This window comes from Ogataea polymorpha (genome assembly GCF_001664045.1).
Source record: "Ogataea polymorpha strain NCYC 495 leu1.1 chromosome Unknown OGAPOscaffold_5, whole genome shotgun sequence".
Lineage (NCBI taxonomy): Eukaryota > Fungi > Ascomycota > Pichiomycetes > Pichiales > Pichiaceae > Ogataea > Ogataea polymorpha.
The window spans coordinates 1109110-1126670 of record NW_017264702.1 but is presented as its reverse complement, the minus strand read 5'-3'; the positions used below and the strand labels follow the sequence as shown (position 1 = coordinate 1126670).

The 17561-nt window shown below is 49.3% G+C and overlaps 15 protein-coding genes and 1 non-coding gene across 16 annotated transcripts; 9 read left to right on the top strand and 7 right to left on the bottom strand.

Annotated features, from left to right (window-relative positions):
• Positions 1-16: 16 nt before the first annotated feature.
• On the top strand, positions 17-1293 carry OGAPODRAFT_101825 (uncharacterized protein). Its single transcript, XM_018353069.1, has one exon. It carries the CDS (start codon positions 22-24, stop codon positions 481-483), a length of 462 nt encoding a protein of 153 aa, XP_018210224.1. The 5' UTR covers positions 17-21; the 3' UTR covers positions 484-1293.
• On the bottom strand, positions 17-1293 carry OGAPODRAFT_17007 (uncharacterized protein). The gene has a single exon (XM_018354816.1). The coding sequence runs from the start codon at positions 1271-1273 to the stop codon at positions 551-553; it is 723 nt and encodes a 240-aa protein (XP_018210223.1). The 5' UTR covers positions 1274-1293; the 3' UTR covers positions 17-550.
• Positions 1294-1314: 21 nt separating this feature from the next.
• OGAPODRAFT_95078 (uncharacterized protein) lies at positions 1315-3635 on the top strand (the record flags this gene model as incomplete). The annotated part of the gene is made up of 1 exon (XM_018357676.1): positions 1315-3635. One exon carries the CDS (start codon positions 1315-1317, stop codon positions 2962-2964), a length of 1650 nt encoding a protein of 549 aa, XP_018210222.1. The 3' UTR covers positions 2965-3635.
• OGAPODRAFT_101820 (uncharacterized protein) lies at positions 1347-3658 on the bottom strand (the record flags this gene model as incomplete). Its single annotated transcript, XM_018353068.1, has 1 exon — positions 1347-3658. One exon carries the CDS (start codon positions 3656-3658, stop codon positions 2975-2977), a length of 684 nt encoding a protein of 227 aa, XP_018210221.1. The 3' UTR covers positions 1347-2974.
• A 377-nt stretch (positions 3659-4035) lies between these two features.
• On the top strand, positions 4036-4759 carry OGAPODRAFT_17006 (uncharacterized protein). The gene has a single exon (XM_018354815.1). The coding sequence runs from the start codon at positions 4056-4058 to the stop codon at positions 4728-4730; it is 675 nt and encodes a 224-aa protein (XP_018210220.1). The 5' UTR covers positions 4036-4055; the 3' UTR covers positions 4731-4759.
• Positions 4760-4936: 177 nt separating this feature from the next.
• OGAPODRAFT_17005 (uncharacterized protein) lies at positions 4937-8162 on the top strand. The gene has a single exon (XM_018354814.1). It carries the CDS (start codon positions 5078-5080, stop codon positions 6647-6649), a length of 1572 nt encoding a protein of 523 aa, XP_018210218.1. The 5' UTR covers positions 4937-5077; the 3' UTR covers positions 6650-8162.
• On the bottom strand, positions 4937-8444 carry OGAPODRAFT_95073 (uncharacterized protein; the record flags this gene model as incomplete). Its single annotated transcript, XM_018357675.1, has 1 exon — positions 4937-8444. One exon carries the CDS (start codon positions 8442-8444, stop codon positions 7299-7301), a length of 1146 nt encoding a protein of 381 aa, XP_018210217.1. The 3' UTR covers positions 4937-7298.
• Positions 6718-7211, bottom strand: OGAPODRAFT_9509 (uncharacterized protein; the record flags this gene model as incomplete). Its single annotated transcript, XM_018357679.1, has 2 exons — positions 6718-6731; positions 6779-7211. The coding sequence occupies 2 exons, from the start codon at positions 7209-7211 to the stop codon at positions 6718-6720; spliced, it is 447 nt and encodes a 148-aa protein (XP_018210219.1).
• A 49-nt stretch (positions 8445-8493) lies between the features above and the next one.
• OGAPODRAFT_17004 (uncharacterized protein) lies at positions 8494-9889 on the bottom strand (the record flags this gene model as incomplete). The annotated part of the gene is made up of 1 exon (XM_018354813.1): positions 8494-9889. A coding segment is annotated over exon 1 (427 nt), but the record flags the coding sequence as incomplete, so codon positions are not given.
• On the top strand, positions 8513-8833 carry OGAPODRAFT_49838 (uncharacterized protein; the record flags this gene model as incomplete). The annotated part of the gene is made up of 1 exon (XM_018355640.1): positions 8513-8833. One exon carries the CDS (start codon positions 8513-8515, stop codon positions 8831-8833), a length of 321 nt encoding a protein of 106 aa, XP_018210216.1.
• A 251-nt stretch (positions 9890-10140) lies between the features above and the next one.
• OGAPODRAFT_t52 lies at positions 10141-10213 on the top strand. The gene has a single exon. It is a non-coding gene; the product is annotated as a tRNA-Phe (tRNA).
• A 161-nt stretch (positions 10214-10374) lies between these two features.
• Positions 10375-11401, top strand: OGAPODRAFT_83179 (uncharacterized protein; the record flags this gene model as incomplete). Its single annotated transcript, XM_018356682.1, has 1 exon — positions 10375-11401. One exon carries the CDS (start codon positions 10378-10380, stop codon positions 10864-10866), a length of 489 nt encoding a protein of 162 aa, XP_018210214.1. The 3' UTR covers positions 10867-11401.
• OGAPODRAFT_95070 (uncharacterized protein) lies at positions 10375-11433 on the bottom strand (the record flags this gene model as incomplete). Its single annotated transcript, XM_018357674.1, has 1 exon — positions 10375-11433. One exon carries the CDS (start codon positions 11431-11433, stop codon positions 10924-10926), a length of 510 nt encoding a protein of 169 aa, XP_018210213.1. The 3' UTR covers positions 10375-10923.
• Positions 11434-11459: 26 nt separating this feature from the next.
• Positions 11460-13045, bottom strand: OGAPODRAFT_17002 (uncharacterized protein). The gene has a single exon (XM_018354812.1). It carries the CDS (start codon positions 12089-12091, stop codon positions 11471-11473), a length of 621 nt encoding a protein of 206 aa, XP_018210212.1. The 5' UTR covers positions 12092-13045; the 3' UTR covers positions 11460-11470.
• Positions 13046-13435: 390 nt separating this feature from the next.
• OGAPODRAFT_77420 (uncharacterized protein) lies at positions 13436-15031 on the top strand (the record flags this gene model as incomplete). The annotated part of the gene is made up of 1 exon (XM_018356328.1): positions 13436-15031. The coding sequence occupies one exon, from the start codon at positions 13436-13438 to the stop codon at positions 14873-14875; it is 1440 nt and encodes a 479-aa protein (XP_018210211.1). The 3' UTR covers positions 14876-15031.
• Positions 15032-15116: 85 nt separating this feature from the next.
• OGAPODRAFT_83178 (uncharacterized protein) lies at positions 15117-17513 on the top strand (the record flags this gene model as incomplete). Its single annotated transcript, XM_018356681.1, has 1 exon — positions 15117-17513. The coding sequence occupies one exon, from the start codon at positions 15117-15119 to the stop codon at positions 17502-17504; it is 2388 nt and encodes a 795-aa protein (XP_018210210.1). The 3' UTR covers positions 17505-17513.
• Positions 17514-17561: the final 48 nt, after the last annotated feature.

Here is a 17561-nt window from a genome sequence, read left to right as displayed (position 1 = left end):
GGAAAAATTATCGAAGCCGCCATGTCTAACATACAAAACATCAGTATACCCTCGCTTCCGGTCCCGGGCGAAGAGTCTGATAGCCACGATATGCCATCCCAGATCAGCCTCGAGCCTCCAAAACGGTCTGTTTCGACGACAGAACAGTATTTTAATGCCGCCTCCGAATACATGTCTGAACACCCCGTGATAACTGGTATTGGTGCGTTCGCAGCCGCGTACGTTGCCGCGGGAATGTACAAGAAGTTCAGCTCTTCAGGAGCGTCCAAATTTTACAAAGGAGGCTTTGATCCAAAGATGAACGCCAAGGAAGCCTTAAGGATCCTGGATCTCAAGGAAAGCACGCTGACGAAGGCCAAATTGAAAGAAAACCACCGAAGAATCATGTTATTGAATCACCCTGATAAAGGAGGGTCGCCGTTCCTGGCCACAAAAATCAACGAGGCTAAGGATTTCCTCGAGAAGAGAGGCATCAACAAATAAGCTATTGTAAATAGGGGAATCAATATGAAAGGTATTGTCGAAAATAGTGCAACGTACTACGAAAAGGTCAGCTCCATTTCCACCACTTTTTCTTTTCCGCCGCTTCCTGGCGCTTCTCCAGCTCTGACTGCGCCGTGTCCAGCGCCCTCATCAGGGTCTCTTCTCTGTTCTGTCTCACTTTTTCCGCCTGCACCACGTGTTTGACTCCAAACCGGTCCTTCACAAACTCATTGCCGTCCTGTACATGCACGAGATCGTTTTCTTGATTTTTTTCATACACGATCGACGGCAGCGGTTTCTGGGGAATCGTTCTGGCCTGATCGTAGTAGTACAGGTCTCTATAGTCTTGATCGTTTAATTCACCCATAATCCACTCCTTTGCGCGGAGCTGCATGCGTCTGAAGGGTGCCAAAACGTGGTCGTAGTCGTTCCATCTGAAGAAAAACACGCCCAGCACGGTGAACCCCACCATCAGGGAGATTCCGGTAAGTCTGGCCCCTCTTTCGAATTTGTTTGTGTAGTTCACGCGACGAAGAACCTTGTACCTTCCCGGATACAGCTCAGAGGCCGGCCGTGGAAAATACTCCAGCCTTTTCATGTCAATCCTCAATTTCGAAAAATCCCCCACATCTTGAGCCAAGGTGCCTGAGTTCTCCTTGAGCTTGCCCGGGGCGCTGAACTCACTGGGGTATCCCTTGGCAGGACGCAGGTCAGACGGGTCATAGGGATTGTACGGTGCCTTGGGCGGAACCCAGCCGGGCGGATTGGGCCGTCTTTCGAAATCATCCATGGTAACTCAAATAAATAATCTCCAAATTATTTTATTTATTTATGATCTCCTATATCTACAAATTTCTCTCGCTGGAAACGCTGGACGCGCGGCTTTGCGCGCCGGCCAATCCTAAGAAGAAGGCTGAAATCATGAAAAGGGCAGGCCCTTCGCGGTGGAAGAGCCTCGAATTCAAGGTCTACGCCGTCGTCTTCGCGGTGGTTGTCCCACTGATGGTCAAGACTGCCATGGAGGCCAGCAACGAGACAAACCCCAATTTTTACCGCTACGAGCGCATTCTGAGCGACGGCTGGTTGTTTGGCAGAAAAGTCGACAACAGCGACAGCCAGTACCGGTTTTTCAGAGACAACGTGCCAATGATCGCGGCGCTGATGGTGTTCCATTTAGTGTTGAAGAGGACGTTTTTAAGTCTTGGCACCGAAGCGGTGGTATTTGACGCTGGGTTTGGACTGTTGTTCCTGTTCGGTGCTCATGGCTTCAATTGTCTCCGAATTCTGTTCCATACCATGGTCATGTATACGTTTGGCCGTGTTCCCAATAAAAAACTCAGCATAGCCCTCCTGTGGACCTACGGCCTGGCCACGCTGTTTCTCAACGACAGATACAGAACGGTCAAGTTTGGCGGGCTTTTGCCAGCGCTGTCATTCATGGACTCTTTCAAGGGCCTGATTGCCAGATGGGACGTGTTTTTCAACTTTACGCTACTCAGACTTCTAAGTTTCAATCTGGACTATCTCTGGAGAGAGCCGAAAAAAGACAAAGAAACCAAGGATGGCGGCGAGCTGGATGAGAGACAGAGACAGAACTACGCTCTTGAGGACAAGGACTACTCTCTTCTGCACTACTTTGCCTATGTTTTCTATACTCCGTTGTTCATTGCCGGGCCCATAGTCACCTTCAACGACTACATATACCAGACCCGCCACCCGCTCAGTTCCATCACGTGGAAGCGGACTGCCACGTACGGTCTGCTGCTTTTATGCTGTATCATGCTCATGGAGTTCATTCTGCATTATATATATGTGGTTGCTGTGTCGAAAGCAAAAGCCTGGGACGGCGACACTCCGTTCCAGATCTCGATGATTGGGCTGTTCAACCTGAATATTATATGGCTCAAGCTCTTAATCCCGTGGCGGGTGTTCAGATTCTGGGCTCTCTGTGACGGCATCGACCCGCCAGAGAACATGATCCGCTGTGTCGACAACAATTACTCCACCATGCAATTCTGGCGGGCATGGCACCGCTCGTACAATAAATGGGTCGTGCGGTATGTGTACGTGCCACTGGGCGGCTCGAAGAGCAGGATCGTGGCGTCGTTTGCGGTGTTTACGTTTGTGGCGATCTGGCACGATATCGAGCTGCGACTGCTGATCTGGGGGTGGTTAATTGTGCTGTTTTTGCTTCCGGAAATGCTGGCCACCCAGCTGGCCAAACCGTACGAAAATAAGTGGTGGTTCAGACACCTGTGTGGCGTGGGGGCCATCATCAACATCTGGATGATGATGCTGGCCAACTTGTTTGGTTTCTGTCTCGGCAAAGACGGCCTGACGCTGCTGCTGAAAGACATGTTCACCACCATGGACGGCTGGGTGTTTTTCGTGCTGAGCAGCGTGTGTCTGTGGATTGCTGTGCAGGTGATGTTTGAGTGGCGTGAGGAAGAGAAACGCCGCGGTGTCGACGTCAAGTGCTAGCAAGATTGGCTCAGTTGTACATTCGTTTGTAGTCTCTTGGGCTAACAAAGCTTTTTTTGTTCTTGTCCTTCCAGAGGCCTCGTTTCTCGCGCTTGGCGTACTTTTCCCACGCCAGATAGAGCGCCTCCTTGCCGTCGAACTCGACGCCCTGCTTTGCCTCGTAAACGGTGCCGATCCCGTTCTTGATCATCTCCTCGCTCACGTCGCGAAACCCGTTCCATTTCAGCACCATTACTTTTGCAACCACCCGGTTGTACTGGTCCAGACTCAACGGCTTGACATACAATTTTCGCCCCAAAATGTAGTTCCGCAGCCACTGCAATGCCTCCTCGCTGTACGGCTGCGCAGGCTTGCCAAAATGCGATCTTTCTGGAGCGTCCACGCCGCAAAGACGAACGTGAATGGTCCTATTTTTCAGTTTGCGGAACGTGTTGATCTCTGGAATCTTCCGCAGCCATCCCCAGCCGCCCAGACGGCCTCCTGGTAGGTGGAACATGTGGAAGTTGTCGCCGTCGCCGACGGAGGTGACCTTGCCAAATAAATACCTTTTTCGAAACATGTACGACGGGATGTCTGTGGCGACGTTGATGCGGCGCAGGTTACGCGAATAGAACGCGTACCCGGATATGAGGGCCGACGCAGTGCCAAATCCATACAGAAGCACGAGCGGGTGCGTCGGAGAGACGTCAGACATAGGCTGGATCAAACGCACTTTTTTTTATTTACCAGACGATCGTCCGCAAACATGAAAAAATCTCGAGTCGCTTTATTTTTGTTAAACCATGTTCAGACGATTCTCCCGATTCTACGCCACATACCGCCATTTTGGCAACAGAACCACGCGAACAGGATGGACATTTGAGCTTACGCCGATAGGCCGTCGCAACCTGACCATTGCGGGCGCAGGACTCGCTGTACTCGTCGCCACCCATATAGAGCAGGCTCCCGTCACCCACCGGTCGAGACTGATGATTGCGCCGGCGTGGATGGAGCTGTGGTCTGCAAATTCCAGCTACAAGGCCCTCATCAATCAGTACCAGGGGGCCATCTTGCCCGCGAGCCACCCGGCAACGCTCAGGGTCAAGGCCATCATGGCCCGATTGATAAAGGCTGCCGAGAACTACATTGACCCAGACACGGGCGAGCGGACCAATTTGTTTGCGGACCTCAAGACACACACGATGCCGGCAATTGAGTGGAAAATCCACGTGATCGACGACGTCAACAGGGTGGCCGGCAGGCCGACACCAAACGCCTTTGTCATCGGCGACGGCAAAGTGTTTGTGTTCCGGTCGATAATGCAGATGACGCCGACCGATGACGAGCTGGCGACCGTCCTGGCACACGAGCTGGGTCACCTTCTTGCGCACCACATCAGAGAGCGGCTTTCCGCGGCTCCCTTGTACACGGCCGCTGCGGTGCTGATGAACACCATTTTTGGCCCCTCGTCGTTCAACTCTGTGCTGTCCAACATTTTGTTTGAGAGCCCAAACTCGCGCGCAATGGAAACCGAGGCCGACTACATTGGCCTGATGCTGATGTCGCTGGCGTGCTACAACCCGCACGAGTCGCCGCGGTTCTGGAACCGCATGGTGCAGTACGAGCGACGCAGCGGCCAGATGATCCCGGAGCTGCTGAGCACGCACCCAAAGAGCGAGCGCAGAATGCAGAATATCGGCGAGTGGATGCCCCGTGCAGACAAGCTGTACGAGCTTGCCGGCTGCGCGGGCATGCTGTCGTACAGAGACATGTTCAATAGATGGTAGTGCGTCGATCGGCGCGCGACCCACAAAAATTTAACTTTTGTACATAATCTGCAAATATAATGGATCTGGGCACCTTGGTCAACTCGCAGCCGGTTGTGGCGTCCGTGCCCCCGCCTGCTGCGCCGCTATTGTTTCCTATCCAGCAGACGTCTATTCAGAGGGAGCTGACCGAGCTGCTCATCAAATTGCATCGGCCCTACTTGGAGAAGCTATTAACGGGACAGGTAAAGGACGAGATAGATTCGGACACTTTGAGCAGCTCGGCCATGCTTGAGCTTTTCGTCGCAAACCTCCGGCAGATAGCGAACCATTCGAGTCTGCTTGTGGATCATTTCATGTCCAGAAACATGGTGTTGATGAACCCCAAACACAACCTCAAACGGTCCTCTGCCAAGTATGTTTGCGTCGACGACCTTCTGAGCCGGCTTGCCGTGCGCAAACAGCCACGCACCGTAATTGTGACGGCGGCAAGCTCGCGCGAGCTAGACCTGATCGAGGGCATCCTGATTGGCAAGCGGGATCTTCAGTACTACAGGTTCAGTGGCTCTTCGCTCTACTACGACAATCACGGCTCGTTCGACTTCAGCAAGCAGGAATTGAGCAACCCGACCATGCCGTCGCCGCATGCAGCAGCCGCCAATGGCAAGAATAACGGCACAGACGACTACACGCCGCGGATCTCGAAAAACAGCCCGCTGTACCATAAAATCGAGCAGCAGAAAAACCGGGTCGTGAGCGTGTACCTGATTTTATCGAACCAATTGCAAAGTCTGGCACGTTTCGAGGAGCTGCGCAGTGACTTGGTGATCTCGCTGGACGCAAAGCTGGACCAGAGTCTCGCAATTCCGGTTATCAAGCCAATATATCTGAACGGCATCGAATACTTCGATCTTGCGCTGGACAGAGCAATTTCGGGCGACGAACGAGATAAACAGCTCGCCAAACTGGTATTGGTGAACAGGAATGCCGCTACACCAGGTCCGGAATTGCAAGACGTTGTCAGTTGGCTCGATGGCCAGGGCAGGTATCCATACACCGAGAGCAAAGAAATAGAGACAGTGAGCGACAACGACGCGTTGGAAGCGCTGGCGAGCCTGGAACTTGAGACACCGTACCATCTGGACCGCTACGAATTTTTCAACCTGTCGCTGGCTCCAAAGGACGATCCCAAGAAAATCAAGCTTGAGGAGTCTCCGTTGGTGGGCCTGACGTACCACGAGTACCAGCTAAGGCTTGGCCGGTTGATCTACGACCGCTACCAGGAGCTAGTTTACACTGTTGACACGCAGCGGAGACACCTTGCGGGTATTCGCGAGGACGACTCACAGCGCCAGGCCCAGCTGGAGGCCGTTGTGGAGGCCATGGGAGACGTTTTTAGAAAACTGCAGACAACCAAAACCACGGCGGAAACTTTGGCCAAGCAGGTCGAAAAGTGTGAAAAAGACTTGCGTACCGTTGAGGAGACAGACCGAAGGCTTAAGGAGCGCATGGAAGAGTACACCAACCGAGCACGGAACGGAGCTACAGAAACAGCGCTGCATGAGCAGCAGGATGCAATCAGCGCCTTACAAGACGAGTTGAAACGGCTAGAAGTCGAGTACCAGAAAGTTATGGCGGAAAATGAGTCTGTCCGTGCAGAATACCAGCAGAAATCGTCTGCTGCTGCGGAAATGTCGTCGATGCTGATGGAGACAAAAAAGAAGCTCGAAGCGGTGCATACAGAAAGCAAAGGCGATTTCCGCAAGCTGCAGCAGACAAAACTCGACAGAGAAACGGAGATGTACAAAAGACGCACAGATTCGCTCGCCAGTCAAAACAAGTTTCTCGAAAAATATATCAAAATTCTCGATAGCGTCGCCAAGGAAAAAGCAACCGTCGGCCGCATCCGTGCAAGCCGCAGCACAACCCCATATCAATAACCCAAACACGCCAACGTCACATGGATGTGACAAACTGGATCCCGTTGATGTGTTGACAATACATGCCTTTAATTGCAGCCAGCTGCCGATCCTCGTCAATGGGTATTTCCAAGTACTTGCCGGCCAGACACTTGCCCATGGACTTGGTCTGTCCGCCCAGTTTCGTCTCGAACTTGATCTTGTCCAGATATTGCCCAAATTTCAAGTATATCTTGGTGATTTTGTCTCCCCTTTCTAGTTCTACCCGATACGTATCCTTAACAGGCTTCCAGAACCCGAACATGTACGTGTCGCCAGAATAGGTGATGAATTTGATGCTCTCCACGTGCCGGTTGCAATTTACTTCAATGTAGCGGATACTGCGCGGAACAGAAGTCTGAACCGGCGTCCCAAACTCCCTACTGCCCACAAACTTTGACAGCTTCACGTAGGGTGGCGGTGAGACGTTCATCGACTCCGAGTACCTTACCAGCCTATTCTTGCGCTTCTTGGCACGCGTCGCATCAATTTTCTTGGTGGTTTTGTCCACTAATACGATACCCACCGCAATGAGTCCCAACATGTTTGCGGAGCAAGGAAAAAAGGTAATCTGATTTTGAGATAAGAAATAATAATCACCGGTGCACAGCCCAGGGCGTATTTATTTTCCTCACTCGATGCCGTTAAAAAACGACCGTATTTCCTCCTCCGTGACGACCTTGTTCTGCTCTGCAAACGGCCGGAGAAACTCTGTCAGCTTGCTCTTCACCTTTTCATACGCGTGCACGCTTGAGATCGCGCTCTCCACAGGTAACTTGCTGAGGTTGCGCAGCCCCAGCTCGAAGATCGACGAGTCGTCGTCCTCGTCCTCCGGTGGCTTGTAAATCGAGTCTTCGAGGTACAAGTACGTGTGCACCTTGAGGAGGGATATCAATGGCATGTTCTCGGGTTTGTTTTCTGTGATTATCTTCTGTAACTGGTCCTTGAAGTTGTCCTTTAGGAAAATGGTGAACGACGGCTCTGTCTTGGCTCTTTTGGCCTGTTCCGGCTCAGGTTTCACTTTTCTGGTAATTGTCTCGCATCCTAGTTCTTTTACAAGCATTTCCATCTCCATTCTGTATTTTTGGACGCATTTCCAGCAGATAATGGTGTCAAAGTCGTCCAGATCTGGGAATCCTGGTAAGGGCTGGATCTCCAGCAATTCTCTGTGTTTCTGATCTTCCTGCGCATCCAGCCCCGGCTCAGATAATGACTCCAGCTTGTTTTCTCCCTCCCCCTTGATTTGGCGCCGATTCACGTCCCCCGGTCGCATTCCCATGATGCATTCCTCGTGGAACCAGTCTTCTCCGCACGCATCGCCAAAAGTGCACTGGAACATGTTGCTGTCGTCTGTAGGATCGTATCTTTTGCGACAAGCACAGAACGTGCCCTCGTAATTGTGATTGTACAAGTTGGTGCTCGAGGGTATGTCCGTAGGCAGTTGGTCCTTATTGATGGTGGTCTTCTTGCCAATGGTGGTTCTTAGAGAACAAACGCCGTACTTCTCTGTCCGCTTGGTCCCGCAGTCGCATGTAAAGGATCTTTTGGCAAATAGCTCCACAAGGTCGTGCGACGTGTGGCATTGGATGGAACACGCGTAGCATACGCCTACAGGATGGCCATTCTGACGCGAGCACGTCAAGCAGGCGTATATGTGCTGTCTTATTGGTCCTAGTGAGTACGTGCACACTTTGGGATCATACGGCATCAGATGACGAGCCTCTTTTTCCAGCTGGAGCTGGTTGGCGAGATACTCCTCTGCAGTGATAGAATCCATAAAGAAAAAAAAATAAATTAAATCAAATCATTAAAAAAAATATAAAAAATCGCTTACTTGTCATGACGATGCTGGTTTATTTCCTCTTCTTTTTGCTGGTGAAAGGTGACTTCTTCCAAAACTTCTTTGGCCACCAGCGTGCACCAGAACAGTTTGACTACCAGAGCAAGCAGCTGAATACAGACTGCTCGCAATACCTGTGTCCCGAGACTTTTGCCTGTGTGGCAAGCCCTGTTGACTGCCCGTGTCCGTTCCCAGACTCGCAAGAGAAATGCGTGCTTGACAAGAAAAATTACGTGTGCATCGCTAAAATGGATAAAAAGGATCTGCGAGACTTCAAGGGAGAAGTCAGGGACTGCAAATGGGTCCAGAAACATTGGAAGCAATAAATTAACTAATGCATACGTCACTCCCGCTCGCGGGCAGCCGACCAGCGCTTGAAAGAGATCTCGTCCAGTATGAAATCATTGAGAAGCGCGAAAACAGATTTTTTATCTGTGAGACACTTGATACGCTGGTCAAAGTCTGGCGGAGGCCTCACAAACACCAATATTAGCTTCTTCTTCACCGATCCCACCACACGGCTCATCGAGCACGTCTCAAGCCAAGTGCCCGGAGTGGCGATCTTCACAGCATATTGTGAATGCTGGAAAACGGGACCGCGTTCGTACAATATAAAATCGCACGAAAATTTGAGTCCCGATTTCACCACCCACCCCAGCGTGCGGTAGTAATAGTAAACCAGGAACCTCAAGCAAAACTCTTTAGACGCCAGCGACCTAAATAGAGAAACAAAATCTGTGTTTGTGCGCACACAATCGAGAATCTGCAGAAATAACACCTCCTCAGGCATCAACTGCACGTACTCCAGCTGTTGGATGTCGGAGCCAACGATGAGTTCCTTGTCTTCGGACCGAATAACCTGGACTCTCTCGGGCTGCTCTAAAGTGAGCTCGTGTCTTTTTTTTTCCACTTCCTCAAGTCCAGCCCTGTCGTTTTTCCGCTTATAGAAATTTTCCAGCTCGTCGAGCTGCTTGCGTTTTTGTTTGAACTGACTTCGGGCTTTGCGACGTTGCGCGACCATCTCTTCGTCTGTGTGCGAGCTGCGCTGGCCTAGTACCCGGCGCCGAGTTCTCTCCAGCCAGGTCGGCTCGCTCCGAGAAAGAATACCCTTACCAAAAAACCCATGGTTCCAGAGAAAAAGCATGTCTGGCCCATAGACACGGAATTTCTCGTCGATCTCGGGCTTGTAGGTCCAGAACTGCCAAGCCATTGCCACTGCTGCAAGAGCCCAACTCAATGGGCTGAGAGCAGTCACCCCTATGGGAAGAGGGTCTCTGTACCGTTGCGAGTTTCTGACTCTCTTCATGACATTTCTAATAGTTAGTACTCAGATACCGTTGTAGTCTTTGAGAAATCGTGCTCTCAGGAATCGAGCAACAAAGATTATCATCAGGGTACTTACCAAGAGAATGTCGAAATAATAAACAAGTTAGATTTTTTTTTGCCGAAAAATTAAAAATGAGAGTTAAAATATGTGACTGACAGACAATATGAATCCCAAAACGAGAAATGTACAGAGTAGGTTTCAGACCAACAGTTTGATCAATAGGACGAATAGTTAACAAACAATAGACAGAGCTCTTTTCATTGTCTATTCTCTGTATTTGGCCACTCCCTACCAAATAAGTATATTGCTGACTTAGCTCAGTTGGGAGAGCGTCAGACTGAAGTTCTGAAGGTCCTGAGTTCGATCCTCAGAGTTAGCAATTCCTTTTTGGGCATGAAGCGATAAAATGCTTTTTTTTTTCTTATCATGACTATCGACAACGAACTGGACTTTAGTCGGTTACGTTGTCTCTTCAGACAACAACTAGACAAGGGAACTGTCTTGGAGACCAAGGACATTGACCACAGGGCCCTGATCCATCTGATGGCACGCTACAAGTCAGATCGGCAAGACTGGGCCAAATATGCTTTTGAGGACAAGAGCGTCGCATACACCCGTAATGGCGTGGAAAACTTTGGTCCCAACGGCAACCTGCTGCTGCTTGTGTGGAATCCAGGTCGCGGGTCGGCCATCCATGACCACGCTGGCGCCCACTGCGTGATGAAGATTCTGAGTGGCGAGCTCACCGAGGAGCTTTTTGACGGCGAGTCTTTAGAGCCCATAAGAACAAGCACGCATCACACGAATGACGTGACCCACATAGAGGACACTATTGGGCTTCACAGAATCACAAACAGAACAGATAAGGTGGCTATCAGTTTACATTTGTACACTCCTCCATATGCCGAGGTGTACGGGTGTCATGTTTTTGAGAACGGCAAGAGACAGCATGTGGACATGGACTTGTATAGCAGTGGCGGCGTGTTGCTAGCGGATCGGGATGTTGCCAAGAAGGGGAGTAGTGATAGATAATGATGTTTGATGCTCGTATATTACCCGTATATTACATAGTGTACATAGTTTGACCGACTAGCTGCTGACTCCTCTGACCCAGTAGTCTGCTTTACTTCCCTGTGCGCCATAAATCTTTTTTTCGAGTCTGTTGATTTTGATGCTCAGGGTGTACTGCTGTCTTTGAAACTCTTCTTTCATCTCCTCGAGCTTGCCCTTGGCATACTCCAATTTGTCGAGCTCGACGCTTCTCTCCATTTTTGGCATAATAGTCTCTAGAAACGCGATTTCTTTTCCGATCTTGCACACCCTGACCGCCAGCTCGTCCTTGGATTTGGCCAGTTCATCCAGCTGGTGTTCCTCCGGCGTTGGCACTCGTTTGCTGGCGGTGAAGTGTGACGCGATTCTCAGGGGGTAGGTGTTGGAGTCTCTGTTTTTCGGAACAACCAGGATACTTTCCGAGGAGATCTCTGATTCGTTGGTTGTTTCGCAAGTCATCGAGTCCATTGAATTATCGGCAGCGCGGTCAGCGAGGTCGGCAACCGAGCCGTTGAACTTATCGTACTCGAGCTCCAGTTCGGAAAACATGTGTTTATTTATTATTATTTATTTATTTTTTTTCGCGTTACACAGTAGTGCTTAGTGTCACGGTAGCAACGGTGACAGTCAACGTCTGAGTCGTTGTTGGAGAGAAGCTGTCGTACGCATCTCCGTTCTCGTAGAACACATAGCAAGTACCGTCAGTCGTCTCTGTGGCGTATGGGGTAAAAGAGGTGAACGAGGCGGATGGCATCGTCGTGACGGACGGGGTGGCGGTGTCGGACGAGACAGAAACCGTGGAGCTGGCGACGCTAATTGGGCTGGAGCTCGAGGGGGTAGTGGAGGAGCTGGAGGAGCTAGACGTTGCTGAGCTGCTGGTGGTCTTCTCCACGTTGGCAGACAAAACGAGATCCTCTGTGGAGGCAGAACTGTCGTTGTCAGAGGCAGCACTGGAACCAGTGCTGGAACCAGTGCTGGAAGTAGTGGAGAAAGTGGAGCTAACGGTGCTGGTATCACTGGTTTCGGTAGCTGAAATTGGGACCTCATACGAAGTCTTCAGCGTCGTCATCACCACACTAGTCTGAGCAGGCCGGTCCGTGCTGGTATACACCTTTTCCAACATGGTGACAGCCTTTCCATCGATAGTGGTGGTGATGGTACTTTCCAAAGTGCCCGGCTGGCGCTTGAGGAATACCGGAAGTCCCATTGCCGAGACAAGCAACAAATACAAGGCCGTGGTGTTCAACAGCATAAGGAGTGACTGTAGTTAGTATAGTTTGAGCGAACTGTGTCCGAGGGCTGCAACTAGGCGTATTTATAGTCTGGGTGGCTAGCTCGTGCTTGCCGTCTTGGGCAGAGCTAGTGCAACTAGGGAAATGGTCTATTCCCAATGAGGAACGGAATAATGAAACTTAGCTGCGTAGCAGGATGGCTAGCACCATTTTTGCCCAATATGGGAACGGTGCAAGGGTGTCAAAGAGGAGACTAAGATTTTTAGCGCGCCCACTTTTTGGTGTTACCCGGCCCTCGGCTCTTTGTAGTTTTTTCGCTCCTATCTCCGCTATCAATCTTGAGGCTGTGTTCGGCTGTGTCAGGCTCGTTCGGCTGCGCGAACTAAAAATCCGATCGCAGTGGCAATACCGGCAACATTTGCACCAGCTGCAGAAGGAGAGCATTTGTTGGGTGCCCATAACCTTTTGTGTGGAGCTAGGCATGTACCCCACGCTCAGTTGTCTTGTGGTTCCCAAACTACCCTCGGCGCATATTGTGTGGTCATCGGATCCCGCCTCTTGTTTCGGGCGCAATAAACTACAATGAGGGACGGGTGGGGCGACTTCTCATCCGATCTTTCCACAGTTCGGCCCAGCAAAAAAAAAAAAAAAGTACCGAAAATACCTCTGCGCTACCTCTTACATCAGGATCGAACCACCAGCTGATCAGGCGAATAATGCCCCCTCCGACCGGGGTACAAAGGCGACATGTGCACTGATTAATATGCAAATGACAGAATGACACTCCCAAACCTTTGGTTGTCCATCTCCAACCCATATGCCAAAAGCGCCCCTGTCCCTTTCAATTGTCGATCTCCAGCGTGCTCGCTGCAAAGTGACCTGAAATTTTTTTTGTATCAGATCGGGTATCGCGTGTGAAGTGTCACAACTACCGACGCCCCCGTTTCTGCTGTGCGCGCCTGCACTCCTTTTAAAATAAATTAGAATCCGGATTGCACAGTCTCAAATGGAAACCTATAGTGATGGCTCTTCTCCCCAGCTCCAAAATTTTCGCCACTATTGCTGTCTGTTGGGGAAATCATAATAGTTCGTCCCGATTTGGAGGACTCAAAAGAAACAAAAGAGGAGATTGTCTGCCTTGCCTGCAGCTGATATGCAATCATAAGAATCTTCTTCAATTTTATAACGCTACATTTGCCAATTAATCGCACGCTGCAGCACGTCGCCGCTGATTTAAATACTCCCTTTTTCCCCCTGTGCTTAATTCAAAGGACTATCGCTATCGAGAATTATATTCCGCCGACATTTGTGCTTCTCATATGCCATATTTGGGCCCTAGATCCTTTGACACAGCCCCTTTAACCACCAATAATCTTGCTTACCTGAATAACAAGCTGGCTGAGTCCCATCCGTCTCCGAATGTATCCAGAAGTTCCAGCATAAGCACCTCACCGGAAGAGACGCTTTCGATCACCACCCCTCTTTCCACTATATCTAGCACAAGTTCTGTCACAGACATAATACCGTCTTCTGCCGGTCACGAAGGCGAGTTGGACAATGACGATAATCAGACAGTTGTATTTCAGCATGAAGACGCCTCAAGCTCTTCCATCTCAACCATAACAGAACTGAAGCCTAGTTTGCTGCGGAAGAAGTCCGGAGAGTTGGTCAAGTCATCGCTGAAGCTGCCATCGCTCAAAAGATCAAGCTCGATGCCCAACGCCAAATCCGTGAGGTTTGCCAACAGACTAGAGGACATCAAATTTTTTGACAAGCTTGAGAGACCGACGGCGGTTTCCGCAGAAGCGTCTCCGGTGGGCTCTCCGGTTTCATCTCCCTCTTTGCGCCCTTCGTGGGATTTTGCCTCTCCTGAAGAGGGGGACTTTGACAATACAACGGATTACCTCAGTGAGTACTGGGAAATCCTGCACAATGATGTTCCGCACACTTCCAATGTTGTGAACTTCGGCAAGTTCAATTCCGATAAGCCGATCATACTGGAGAGCTTGAAACTAAACTCCACAAAGGACTCTTTGATAGGGTTTGTTTATGTTCGCAATTTGGGATACGAAAAAAAGATCCTCATCAAGCTGACCTTCGACGACTGGAACAGCTTCATCGAGATCGACAACGCCAACTACATCTCCTCCAACCATATCTTCCGCTACATGGAGGATGGAGTTTCGTACGATAAATTCTCATTTATCATTAAGCTACGCAACCTGGGAATCTACAAGTTACAGATGAATCTCAAATTCTGTATCAAGTACCAGGTCAACCAGATGGAATACTGGGAAAATAATGACACGAAGAACTACACTGTTACACTAAAGAAGATTACAAAAAGAGGTATCCAACGGCGCAAGTCTTTCGATACCGATTTGGACGACATCAAGTTCAGATTGAAAACAAATATGAATTTCAACGATTCGTTTTCGTTGCCTTTCACGACTCAGAGCCAGCGCAATTTTGAGCCAAGAACGTCAAAGCATTACTTGTTACGCAAAATCAACTCTGAGTCAGCCATCCCAACTCTAAGTTCCTTAACGCCAACATCCTGTTCGTTGCCTCCTACTACATTGAAGTCGAACTACTCTCCTCCCTCTGCATACAACATTACACCTAAGAGCTTGGCAGCTTCTTCCGATCCTCTTTACCATAAGATCATTGAAAACTATTGTTTCTTTGGCTCTCCTTCGCATCAACTCAAAGGACATGACCAAGTTCCCGATTACGCAGACTCGTTTTGCTTAAGTTAATTTAGATCCATTGAGTTTGTGGCTTGCCGCTCGCTGTACTAGCCATTCTCATAAGTTTGGGGATTTGTTGGCTATTTGCTCATCTTTGCTATGGATTGTATGATATATCAATGAGCAGTAACATAGGTCAATAATAATCAAAAGTTTACATCATCCACAAATTGTAGCTCGTGTTTATTTTACCCGGCCTCTCAATTATAGATAAAAAAGTAGGAATCGTTCTTTTGTCTTCAAACATTTTATGACAGACGAATTAGTCAGTCTCTTTTCTCGTATTGGGTTCCAAGAATCCAAAGCGCAGGAGATCCTTAAGAACAAGAAAGTCGCCTCTTCATTGGCTCATTTGATACAGCTCGCTGGTGACAATGTTTCGTGGGACAAGACAAAGAGTACTCTTCTCCATCATTTGGCTACACTGTTGAAAGGCGAGGATCTTTCCCATGAGAAAAGCATCGTGGATGCCATTATTGACGGCCGCTTAGCTTCGACTTTGCAAGTCACTGAGGCATACAAGTATGTCAAATCTGCGGGAGATAATTTTGACGAAAAGGAGATGGAGAAGAGCTCTGGTGTTGGTATCAAGATTACGGAGGAAGATGTTGAGAACGCGATCCGGGGGTATATCGAATCTATCAAGGCCGAGTTTTTGGAAAAGAGATATAAAATGGTTCCTAATGTCCTTGGCAGTGTGCGAAGCCTTCCTGAGCTGAAATGGGCCCCACCTGCTTTGTTCAAGCCTACTGTCGACCGGCTAGCACAGGAATATCTCGGTCCTAAAGATGAGAGAGATGTGGCGAAGAAGGAGAAAAAGAAGAAGGAGCCAGCCAAGGGGGCCAAGACAGAGACGAAGACCGAGCCCGAAAGAAACATGTTTACCGAGGGATTTTTGGGAGAACTCCACAAGCCTGGTGAGAATCCGCAGAAATGGCCAGAGCTCATGCAGGAGCACTTGAAGGTGACCAAGGGCAAGGTGGTTACCAGGTTTCCTCCGGAGCCCAATGGATTTTTGCACATTGGACACTCAAAAGCCATTATGGTGAACTTTGGTTACGCCAAATACCACGGTGGAGTCTGCTATCTGCGTTATGATGATACGAACCCTGAGGCTGAGGAGCAGGTTTACTTTGATTCCATTTTGCGCTGTGTCAAATGGCTTGGATATGAGCCTTGGAAGATCACCTATTCTTCAGACTATTTCGACCGGCTTTACGAGCTCGCTGAAAAATTGATCACAACAGGATATGCCTATGTGGACCACTCGACGCCAGAGGAGATCAAAGCTCAGAGAGGTGTGAGGCCAGATGGTACTCCTGGTGGAGAAAGGTTCCCATCTCCATGGAGAGACAGACCAATTGAGGAGTCGTTGGCCGAGTTCAGAAAAATGAGAGACGGCTACTACGAGCCAGGTAAGGCTATCTTGAGAATGAAGCAGGACATTTACTCTCCATCTCCTCAAATGTGGGATTTAATTGCTTACAGAGTTTTGAATGCCAGACACGAAAGAACGGGAGACAAATGGAAGATTTATCCGACCTATGACTTCACTCACTGTTTGGTTGATTCGTTTGAAAACATCAGTCATTCTTTGTGTACAACGGAGTTCTACTTGAGTAGAGAAAGCTACGAGTGGCTCTGCGACGTGCTACATGTCTACAGACCTGCTCAAAGGGAATACGGCCGTTTGAACTTGACCGGAACCATAATGTCCAAAAGAAAAATTGCCAAGCTCGTGAACGAAGGCTATGTGCGTGGATGGGACGACCCGAGACTTTACACCTTGGAGTCTCTCAGAAGAAGAGGTGTTCCTCCAGGAGCCATTTTGAGTTTCATTAATACCTTGGGTGTTACCACAGCCACCACAAACATCCAGGCAACTAGGTTTGAGAGTGCCGTGAGAAACTATCTTGACCACACAACTCCAAGACTAATGATGATCGAACATCCGCTGAAGGTGGTTATAGACAACTTGGAAGACGACTACGAGGAGCTGGTGGAAATACCATACAAACCTGGCTCGCCTGAGTTCGGCTCCAGAAAAGTGCCGTTCACCAAGTGTGTCTACATCGACAGGTCGGATTACAGAGACTCCATCACCAGGGATTACTTCAGACTGGCTCCGGACCAGCCTGTGGGTTTGATGAGGGTTCCGTTTAATATTCGCGTCAAAAGCGTAGAGAGGAATGAGTCCGGTGCTCCGACACTGATTCACGCGGAGTACCTGAACGATCCTGCGCAACACAAGAAACCAAAGACATACATTCAATGGGTGCCAGAGTCTGAGAAATACAAGTCTCCTGTTAAAATTGAAGAAGTGAGAATCCACAACCGACTGTTCAAGTCTGAGAATCCATCTGCCCACCCTGACGGCTATTTGGCCGACATTAATCCAAGCTCGGAAGAAATTCTGAAAGATGCAATTATCGAGCCAAGCTTCTACGAAATAGAGGCCAAGTCTCCATTGAACATGCCGTTCACCAACCCTGAGTTTAGTATCAAGGAAGAGCCAGGCAAGGAGACCGTCAGATTCCAGGCTCTCAGAGTTGGCTACTTCTGTCTTGACAAAGATTCCGGTGACAAGCTAATTTTCAATAGAATTGTCACTCTGAAGGAAGACTCTTTGAAAGATTAAGTAATCAACAAACTTTTTTTAATAAAAAAATTAAATTTTTTTGAAATATTTTTAGTA